This window comes from Chiloscyllium punctatum, chromosome 36 (genome assembly GCF_047496795.1).
Source record: "Chiloscyllium punctatum isolate Juve2018m chromosome 36, sChiPun1.3, whole genome shotgun sequence".
NCBI lineage: Eukaryota > Metazoa > Chordata > Chondrichthyes > Orectolobiformes > Hemiscylliidae > Chiloscyllium > Chiloscyllium punctatum.
Genome location: NC_092774.1, coordinates 30,136,732 through 30,147,756, shown reverse-complemented (window position 1 = coordinate 30,147,756; position 11,025 = coordinate 30,136,732). Strand labels below are relative to the sequence as shown.

Genomic DNA, 11,025 nt, shown 5'->3' with positions numbered 1-11,025 from the left:
ACAGTGATGACTTTTGTAATTTTTTTTTACAGAGTATTTGAAGATCTGAAGACAGAAGTTTCAAAATCAACAGATGAAGGGCTCATGCTTGAAACATCGACTCTCCTGCTCTTTGGATGCTGCCTGACCTGCTGTGCTTTTCCAGCACCGCACTTTTCGACACTGAGTGTCCAGTGTCTGCAGTCCTCACTTTGATGTCAATGTCTGACAGTCACTCAATCCATTGGGAACACAACAATTTTTGGCTGTGATTCTGTGAGAAGGAGCAAAGCTTTTTGGTTCCTGCTTCTATATGTTTTCAGAATCAGTGGAACTGGATGAGAGACCGTATGGTTGCAGTGCACTGAGTGTCGAGCCAGAAATAGTTGTATGACCTGGAAAGAGGAATTCAAGGCAGGGAGGGGCTCTACACATGTTTGTGCGCAGCTGAAGTTTTGGCCATGGAGAAACCTGAGGGATCCTGTCCCGTAGAGAAACCATGTCAGTGTGGTGACTGTGGGAAAAGTTTCCGTTTCCCGTCTGCCCTGGAGACTCATCGGCGCACTCACACCGGGGAGAGGCCGTTCCCCTGCACAGAGTGTGGTAAGGCCTTCAGCAATTCCTCTGACCTGCTGAAGCACCAACGGGTCCACACGGGGAGAGACCCTTCAGCTGCCCCAAATGTGGGAAGGGCTTTACCCAGGCCTCCAGTCTGCTGACCCACCAGCAGGTCTACACCGGAGAAAGGCCGTTCCTTTGCACCGAGTGCAGGAAGGCCTTCAGCAATTCCTCAGCCCTGGTGAGGCATCAGCGAGGCCACACTGGGGAGAGGCCCTTCAGCTGCCCTGAGTGCGGGAAGGGCTTTAACCACGCCACCACCTTGCTGACCCACGGGCGGGTCCACACCGGGGAGAGGCCCTTCACCTGCTCTCAGTGTGGGAAGGGATTCACCCGCTCTTCCCACCTGCAGAGGCACCAGCGAGTTCACATGCCATGGCAGGGGGATTGAAGGAGCAATGGCAGAGTCCCATTATTGACTGGACCCCTGGGTTTGAATCCCATCGTGGCAGATGGCGGAATTGGAATTCGGTCAGAAGTCTGGAGTTCGGAATCTAACGATGAAACCATTTTTGGGGGTGGGGGCATGAGAACCCCCATCTGATTCACTCATGTCCTTTTTAGGAAAGGAAACTGCCGTTTGGGAAAGGGTTCATTCAGTCGTCCCATCCTTTACCCAGGCTGGCCTACATGTGACTCCAGACCCACAGCTGTGTGGTTGACTCCCCCACCTGTGGAAATGAACAGGGAGAAACTTACTTGGGTACAGGGTCTGGGTTGAAATTGCTGAGTGAGGCAATACTTCCTACGGGTTAAGGCTGTACCAAGGATCCAATTCCAAAGGGATAACTTGGTGCTGACTAATAGTAAAGAAAGTTGGGGGTGAGGGGACTGTGTACTCTTTGATCTTGAGCTGTATTTTTTTTTAAAAAGCTACTTTTTCTACGCCTTTTTGCTGGGAGGATCTGAAGCCGTAATAAAGTTGGGTCTTGATAAAGGTTACCTGAACTTACCGCTGGGCTCAGACTTTCATTGAAGGCTTTGAGCTCCAAGAGGTTTTTGTTTTAAAGCTGCTCATTTCTTTCAACCTCCTGCACTAAGTTTCCAATGTCATGTATCAGATGGAGCAGTGAATGAGTAGCTAGTATCGTTAGAAATTGTAAAGTTTTCATGAGTGCAGGTACTGCACCATTTCCTCAGCATTGTAAAGTTTCCTGGCAGCACCGGGAGGTGGGGGCTGCCTTCACTAGAAAAGATGGGGAGGAGCCAGAGATGGACTGGGTTGGATCAAGTTCAAATATCACACATCAGGTTATAGTGGTTTATTTGGAACCACGAGCTTTCGGAGCGCTGCTCCTTCATCAGGAAGCTGTGGAGCAGGATCATAAGACAGAATTTATAGCAAAAGATCACAGTATAGTGCAACTGATCGGATATATTGAACAAACCTAGATTGTTGTGAAGTCTTTTGTCTTTTAGAATAGGTTGCAAGTTTTAGTTCATTAATGTGTAAATCCCAGAAAGTCTTTGAAGTCAGATTCTTGAGATGACTTAAGGTTTTATATAAATAGGTTTCATCTCAGTTCAGACAACAATGAAATGTGTGAGGTTTGAGTCTGTCTGTATCCCAATCTTGAATCAGACTGGTTCTATTTCCAAAGTAGGAATTTACAAATATTACATATATCAACTGCCTGCAGGTTGTGTGCTTTTTGATCAAAATTGAATGTATCTGCAAATGCAAATTCCCCCCATAGACCTGTGTGTGCATGCATGAGAGAGTGTGTGTGCATGAGAGCGCGTGTGTCTGTTTGCGTAGGTGCTAATGTCTCCTCTGAAACGGTGAGGTGCTTCCATTGTCCTGTCCTGGGAGCAATGCTCTTGCTGGTGCCTCTCTGTCTGACCTGTCCTTTGTGTGGCTTTGGTATTGCTGGGTTGTGAAACTGCCCTCAGGGCTTTGGGATAGCTGTGGTATTCTGTCATTGTTAGTGGCTACTTGAGGTGTACAGGTATTCCCTTGTCTGCAAGTGCTGTCTAGTTTCGCTTGTCAGCCTGCTTGGTCCCTGCTAAGGCATTCTGGGTGTTTTGGTACAGTTTGGCCAATTTTGCTTTTGTGGGCCTATTGTGGGTTGCCAGGGTGGCAGATCTTTTCCCACATACAATTACCAGGAATACTTGGAATCCTGAGAAGGATTTAAGTGAATCCTCTAGAGATGTTGTATCCCTTGGACTATTCCCAGCAAGTGAATGAACTATCAAGACTCTTGTAAAGATTCGTGGGAACTCTTGCAGGGATGTAAAGAAAACTAGATTTACAATTTAAGGCCATACATCCCATTCTGCTGAGTTACACCAGTTAATTGGTCATTTTTATTTGTTTAAAAATGTGAAATCTGAATGAAGAGTTCTTCCAGTTAATCACTGGGTATTCAAATTTCTCTTCAGAATTAAAGATCATAACAAAACTGGGTGTCTTTGTGGGATGTTGAATCTGTAGTATGTGCTTGGTAAAATTTGGATGAACAATATTTCAAAGTGAATTTTATCATGTTAAGTACGAAGACTTTCTGGAGAGGAAAGATTTGCCCTTGTGTGTTTTGCAAAATTTAATCAAGGTCAGTTCAATAGAATACACAGCTAAGTTGATGCTAGAGTTGAGAGCTATGGCAAAATATCAGAAATGATGCAGGCAGTAGCACGGCAATTTAGGGTTAGAAAGTTAGCTTAAAAAATTATAAAAACAGGGTGGAAAGTTTTGTCAGCTTTTCTTAAAAATAGTTAACAAAATAAGTGTTGGTTCTGCAGAAAATGAGTCTGGGGATTCAGTAATGGAGGATAAAGAGATGGCAGATGAATTGAAAAGAGTTTGAACCTGACTTCACTTGAGAGGATACAAGTAACACCCTAGAACTAGCTGTAAATCAGGAATTGAAAGGGAGGGAGGAACTGAAGAAAATTACAATCCCCAGGGAACTAGAACTGAGTAAACTGTTGGAACTCCGAGCTGATAAGTCCCGGGTATTTGAAGGAATTCATCCTAGACTCTTAAAGAGAAATTAGGGCGTGAAATAAGACCATAAGACATAGGAGTGGAAGTAAGGCCATTCGGCCTATCGAGTCCACTCCGCCATTCAATCATGGCTAATAGGCATTTCAACTCCACTTCCCCGCATTCTCCCCGTAAGAGTTAATGTATTGGTTTTAATTTTCCAAACCTCATTAGTTTCAGGGGTGTTTTTTTTAGATTGGACAAATCCTTTCTTCAAAAAGGGAGACCATTTAACTTAACATATGTAATGAGGAAAATGTTCAAAGCTATTTTCAAAGATATTATGACAGAGTTCAAGGTAATCAGGCAGCGTGAATGTGTTTTTGTCAATGGGAAATAATGTTGTAATAATTTTTTGAAGAACGGCCTGTCCGCACTGCGACTGAGCTGATGAACCTCCAGTGCCCCCAGGGAATGGAATCCCTTCCCTCAGTCCCCACATTTCCCCAAATTCTCCGCAGTTCTGGTGTCCTTTTGGTTCTGTGTTTCCGATGAACAATTGAAACTGTGATCACACTCAGGAAACGTGTACAGTCACTCCCTCCTGCGAATAGTGCAATGTTTCTTCAGTCTGTGTAACTGGTTAAAGCGCTGCCCAAAGTCAGGTCACGGGGAGACTCTATCAACAAGGGGAAAAGACATACAAAAGTTGAGCAGCGAGACAAAATGCAAAACCAATCAAATGTCGAACCACGGAGAAAAAGTATTGTGGCTCTACCCCTTTTTTTCCTATTGGCATTTGGACACTTAAAATCAGCATCCCGATAGAGTATACAGCGCATGTTTGCCGGTGTCAGCACAGGTCGTGCGCATGCTCGCCGGGTGTCAGCAAAATACTGGGCATGCTCATCGCAGTCCGCACAAAAAGGCGCGCGATCTTCTTTTGATTGACCAATAGGGAGTACTGGAGGACCGGAAGGAGACTAGTCCTCCTGCTAATCAGAGACACCCCATTGTCTGAATGCGGAAGTTGGACCATGAGTTTCTGAAGATGCTGCTGCTCGTGTTTCTCTGAATGAAGATTGAGCTTCACCCCAGACTGCAATCTCCTTCCTCTGTGAGTACGGCACTCTCTTTTCTCACCACCTTTTCCATTTTTTTTTCATTCTGGGGTTCAATTGTTGACTTGCAGCAACTGAAAGGAAAGGGAGTGAATCGGGGTGGGGACAGACTCTGGAAACGTTGCTCCACGTCTGTGTCGCAATTGGCAAAATAGACAGGCAGGAGGCTGGAAGAACAGAAGAAGCCAGGTAGCATCAGGAGGTGGAGAAGTCGACGTTTCAGGTGTAACCCTTCTTCAGGATTGGGGATGGGTGCAGATAAAGGGTGTCCTGGGGGCAGGGTGGTGAAGTGGGGATTGGTGAAAGGTCTGACCTGGTTGGTGAATGGGAGAAATAAATCTGGTTAGTGACAAGGAGGAGTGGAAATGAGGGGGAGGGGCTGAGAAGGGAGTCGTTGTGGGCGGGAGGAAGAGGTGGGAAGTGAGGTTATTTGAGACTGGAGAACTTAATGTTGAGTCCGCTGGGCTACAGGCTGCCCAGGCGGAAGATGAGGTATTCTTCCTCCAATTTGCTGTTTGGTTCATTGTGGCAATGGAGAAGGCCTAAGATGGTCTTTTCAGAAGGGGAGTGGGAAGGGGAATTAAAGTGGGTAGTGACTGTGGATCTGCCTGCGATGCTCAGCAAACCGTTCCCAAGTATATGCTCAGTCTCCCCAATGTAGAGAAGACCACAATTGGAAACATGAGAAAAAGAGTACAACAATGTGAAGTTGTGAAAAAGAGCAGAAAGGAAGTGTATTATTTAAATGGTGATATACTGAGGTGGAGAAAGTGAGATCTGCAGATACCGGTGATTAGAGTCAGTAAGTGTGGTGCTGGAAAAGCACAGCAGGTCAGACAGCATCTGAGGGGCAGGACAGTCGATGCTTCGGGCAAAGGGAATAGGGAATGATATGTGGATGTAGAACGGGGGTTCAGTGTCTTTCTACACCAGTCACTGCCAGTTGTCAGACAGGTGCAGCAAGCAATCAGCAAAACAAGTGGTGTATTAACAAGAGGAATTGTGTTCAGAATTGTGGATGTCTTCCTGCAGTTAGGGGTCATTGAATGAATATATTCAAGGCTGAGTTCATCTGAGTTTTGAGCAACAATAAAGTGGATGTTTATGGGGGAAAGCAAGAAAATGTTTTTAAGATAAGTACAGAACAGTTACAGTCATACAGCAAAGAAACAGACCATTCAATCCAATTAGTCCACGTTGAATATATTCACAAACTAATCTAGTCCCACCTGCCAGTGTTTGGCCCATATCCCTCCAAACCTTTCCTATTCATGGAATTAACCAAATGTCTTTTGAAAGTAACATCACTTCCTCTGGGTATTGATTCCACACATGAACTACTGGATTTTAAAAAAAGCTGCCTCAAGTGTTTTCAAAACCTTTCTCCTCTCTCCTTTCAAAAGTTGCTGCCTAATCCTGAAACCCCCACCTGAGGGAAATGACACCTGCCATTCACCTCATGTATAATTCTCATGATTTTATAAACCTCTATAAGGTCACTTCTCAACCTCCTGTGCTCCAGTGAAGAAAGTCCCAGCCTATCCACCGAGATGTAGGAAGATTCATATCCAGTTATGGTCTGTTCAATGCTGGTTCAGGCTCCAAAGACCAAATGGCCAACTCCTGCTCCCAATTCTCATGCTCTGTGTCCAAAGTTAAAAATCAAAAACACAGGGTTATGGTCCAACAGGTTTATTTGGAAGCACTAGCTTTCAGGCTGCTGCTCCTTAATCAGGTGGTTGTGTAGAATAAGATTGTCAGACACTGAATTTATAGCAAATGTTTACAGTGGGATGTAACTGAAATTATATATTGAAAAAGACCTGGGTTATTGTTAAGTCGCTCCTCTTTTAGAATAACCATGTTGGTTTCAGTTCTTTCATATGTAAATAGCAAAACCTTTTTTAAAATTACATTCCCAATTGGTGTCATATTGTCCCAGATAACGTATTGAAGGTGTGAGTTTCCCTGTGTGAGGCTGTCTGTACCACAATGGTTAGACTGATTCTAATCTTAAAAAATGGATTAACTGAATCTTACTTGGATTCATGCAGTTTGTGTCCAGGACAGCAAGACACTATCAGATCTAGGAACAGTAATTAGGCCATTCAGCCCATTGGGTTTGCTCATACCATTCAATCGTGGCTATTAAGTTTCTTATCCGCGTTCTCCTGCTTTTTCTCCGTAACCCTCGATCCACTTGATACTCAAGAACCTATCTATCTCAGTCCTAAATATCCTCAGTGACCTGGCCTCCACAGCCTTCTGTGGCAGTTAATTCCATAGATTCATTACTCTCTGGCTGAAGACGTTTCTCCTTATCTCCAATGTAAAGGGTCTTCCCTTTACTCTAAGACTGTGCCTCGAGCCCTAGTCTCTCCTCCCAATGGATAGATCTTCCCAACGTCCACTCTGTCCAGGCCGTTCAGTATTCTGTATGTTTCATTTAGATCTCCCCTGAGTGTGGGCCTGTTAATCAGCATGAACCAGACCCTTCAGGATGAGATACAGCAGGCATTAGGTTCTACAAAGTGAGAAGGGAGGGAGAGTGTGTGGGATGGAGATTTTCAGCTTCTAGAGAATGAGATGAAGCAGAATTCACTATAAATTAGAATTGATTAGATGGACCAATGGGCCAAAGAGTGGCAGATGGAGTTTAATTTAGAGAAATGTGAGGTTTTGCATTTTGGTCAAGCAATCCAGGCAGGACTTGTACAGTGAAGGGGAGTGTTGCAGAATAAAGAGACCTTGGAGTGCAGGGTCATAGCTCCTTGAAAGTGGAGTCTCAGGTAGACAGGATAGTGAAGAATGTGTTTGGTACGCTTCCCTTTATTGGTCAGAGCATTGTGTATAGGCATTGGGAGATCATGTTGTGGCTGTACATTGGTAAGGCGACTTTTGGAATAGTGCGTCCAGTTCTGGTCTCCCTACTTTCGGAAAGAAGTTGTGAAACTTTGAGAGGGGTCAGAAAAGATTTGCGAGGATGTTGCTAGACTTGGAGGGTTTGAACTACAGGGAAAGGCTGAGTAGATCCAGGATATTTTCCCTGGAGCATCGGAGGCTGAGGGGCAGCCTTATAGAGGTTTATAACGGGCATGGATAGGGTGAATATCCAAGGTCTTTTCCCCAAGGTAGGAGAGTCCAAAACTATGGGGCATATATTTGAGGTGAGAGGGGAATGATTCAAAAGGGCCCTGAGGGGCAACTTTTTCACGCAGAGAGTTGTGAATGTATGGAATGAGCTGCCAGAGGAAGTGGTGGGGCTGGTACAATTATATTTAAAGTGCATCTGGTTGGGTACATGAATAGGAACGGTTTAGAACCATAAGAGCCACATGCTGGCAAATGGGACTAGATTAATTTCGGATATCTGTTTGGCACAGACGAGTTTGACCAAAGGGTCTGTTTCCGTGCTGTATGACTAATTGTCTTCGGTGAAAGCAGAAGTGTGGTTGTGAAGACTGGAGGCTGGGAGCAGAAGAAGTTACAATGAAATATTTGATTTATGAGTGTGGACATTTGGGATTTTGGTGGAAAGTGGGAATTCATTGCACTGTGGGGGTCAAGCCCTCCCTATCCAGTCATTTCAGCTGGTGGATGAGACTTGGCAGTTCATGCAGGCAGTCAATCCAGATAATATTTTATAAATTCCTGCTTTGGAAATAGAAACAGTCTGAGTCAAGACTGAGATACAGGCAAACTCTGACCTCATACCTTTAATGCATTGTCTGAGCTGAGATGCCACCTTTTGTTGTAAAGCCTTATGTTATCTTGAGAGGGGGCCTTACAGGAAGTTCTGGGATTTACATATTAATGATACCTGCAATCCATTCTAAAAGATGAAAGACTGAACAATCCCGATTTGTTCAATATATCATTTCAGTGGCAGGCCACAAATGTCTTTCCATAAATTCTGTGCCTTATGGTCTTATTCTCCACAACCACCTGATGAAGGAGCAGTGCTCCGAACGATTGTTCTTCCAAATAAACCTGTTGGACTATAACCCGCGTTTGTGTGATTTTTAACTGCCCAGGTTAGGGTGGATTGATCATGCTAAATTATGCATAGTGCCCAGGGATGTGCAGGTGAGGGTGGATTGGCTGTGTTATAGTACCCATCGTGCCCAAGTAGGTGCAGGTTTGTGTGGGTTAGCCGTGCTAACTTACACGTAATGTCCAGGGATGTGCAAGGTAGGGTGGATTGGCCAAGGGATATGGGCCAAGTGCTGGCAAATGGGACTAAATTGATTTACAATATCTGGTCAGCATAGACGAATTGGACCAAAAGGTCTGTTACTGTGCGGTATATCCTCATGACTCTGGCTTTCTACTAACGTTTGCCACGTCTCTTCTGTTCAGTTTCTCTCTGGTGTCTGTGTTAATACCTTGATGTGTCTGGTTATTCCTCAAGACGCATTCCCGATTCATCCTGAATTGACACATTTTAATTTTGCTTCCCAAAATCAGACCTGCTCACTCTTAGCAGTATCCAAATGTTGTGAAAGATGTTAACTTTCAGGTGGAGTTATCCAATATATAAGTCTTGACGTTTTTGCTGTTCTGATCTTGAATCAGCACTGCAGGAGAATTACTTAAAGCGGAGTGAGAACGGGGAGGGGAGAGAGAGAGAAAGAAAGAGAGAAGGATGTTGCTTTCAATTTTGTGGAATAACAAAAGAAAAGAATGCTCCACAGAAAGTAGAATAGCTTGTTCTGAATTTCTACCCTGCACTGACAGTGTTGACTTTTGTAATCTCTTTTTCCAGAGTATTTGAAGATCCGAAGACAGAAGTTTCAAAATGAACAGATGAAAGCCTTATGCCCGAAATGTTGACTCTCCTGCTCCTTGGATGCTGCCTGACCTGCTGTGCTTTTCCAGCGCCGCACTTTTCAACACTGACTCTCCCGCGTCTGCGGTCCTCACTTTCACGTCAATATCTGACAGTCACTCAATCGATTGGGACAGCCACGATTTTTGATTACAACTCTGTGAGAAGGAGCAAAGCTTTTTGGTTCCTATTTCAGTACATTTTCATTATCAGTGGGACTGGATGAGAGACCCTACTGTTGCTGCGCACTGAGTGTGGAGCCTGAAACTGTTATACGGCCTGGAAAGAGGAATTCACAGCAGTGAGGGGCAGTACATTCATTTGCTTGTGGCTGAAGCTTCGGACATGGAGAAACCGTGGAAGTGTGGTAACTGTGGGAAAGGCTTCCGTACTCCGTCTGACCTGGAGATTCATCGGCGCATCCACACCAGGGAGAGGCCGTTCTCCTGTCCCAAGTGCGGGAAGGGCTTTACCCAGGTCTCTGCCCTGCTTAGGCACCAGCGGATCCACACGGGGGAGAGGCCTTTCACCTGCCCCGAGTGTGGGAAGGCCTTCAGCAATTCATCCTCCCTACTGACCCACCGGCGTGTCCACACGGGAGAGAGGCCCTTCAGTTGCCCCGAGTGCGGGAAGGCCTTCAGCCGTTCCTCCAATTTGCTGACCCACCAGCAGATCCACACAGGGGAGAGGCCCTTCAGCTGTCCTGATTGCGGGAAGGCCTTCAGCTATTCCTACTCCCTGCTGAGGCACCAGCGGGTCCACACGGGGGAGAAGCCCTTCAGCTGCCCCGAGTGTGGGAAGGCCTTCAGCTATTCCTCCTCCCTGCTGACCCACTGGCGAGTCCATACAGGGGAGAGGCCCTTCTGCTGTCCCGAGTGCGGGAAGGCCTTCAGCGACTCCTCCTCCCTCCTGACTCACCGGCGAGTCCATACGGGGGAGAGGCCCTTCAGCTGCCCTGAGTGTGGGAAGGCTTTCACCCGCTCCTCCCACCTTCGGTGCCACCAGCAATTTCACGTGCCATCGCAGGGGGACTGACAAAGCGACTGCCAAGTGCCGTTATCGATGGACTCTCAATCCAGTTCTGGGATCTGTTGGGTTTGAATACCACCGCGGCAGATGGTGGAATTGGAATACGGTCAGAATCTAAAGATGAAACCATTTTCTTTTGGGGGGGTGGGGGAGAGAAAACCCCAATCTGATTCACTCACGCCCGTTTTCGGGAAGGAAACTGCTGTTGTGGGAAAGGATTCACTCAGTAGTCCCAGCTGCATCCTTTACCCGGTCTGGCCTACACGTGACTCCAGACTCACAGCAGTCTGTTTCACTTCCCACTCCCCCCGTTCCCGGCCCCACACGTTAAGGCTGTACCAAGGATCCAATTACAAAGGGACAACTCTTTGCTGACCGATAGGAAAGAAAGTGGGGGGAGGGGGAGTGTGTGCGCTTTGACCTTGAGCTGTTTAAAAAGCAGCTACTTTCTCTACATCTTTTTGCTGGGGGGATCTGAAGCTGTAACAAAGTTGGGTCACAATAAAGATTACCTGAACTTA

At 45.9% G+C, this 11,025-nt stretch overlaps 1 protein-coding gene across 2 annotated transcripts; it reads left to right on the top strand.

Moving 5' to 3' along the window:
* Window positions 1-292: 292 nt before the first annotated feature.
* On the top strand, window positions 293-11,025 carry LOC140460947 (uncharacterized). Of its 2 annotated transcripts, none has more exons than XM_072555704.1 (2): window positions 293-582; window positions 9,413-11,025. In XM_072555704.1, the coding sequence occupies exon 2, from the start codon at window positions 9,821-9,823 to the stop codon at window positions 10,508-10,510; it is 690 nt and encodes a 229-aa protein (XP_072411805.1). In that variant the 5' UTR covers window positions 293-582; window positions 9,413-9,820; the 3' UTR covers window positions 10,511-11,025. The 2 variants fall into 2 exon arrangements, with proteins under 2 accessions (XP_072411805.1, XP_072411804.1); XM_072555703.1 differs by lacking the exon at window positions 293-582 and adding an exon at window positions 3,271-4,643.

Bases quoted from the DNA above. Each gene is read 5' to 3' on its own strand.
- LOC140460947 (XM_072555704.1), top strand. From the start codon at position 9,821: ATGGAGAAACCGTGGAAGTGTGGTAACTGTGGGAAAGGCTTCCGTACT.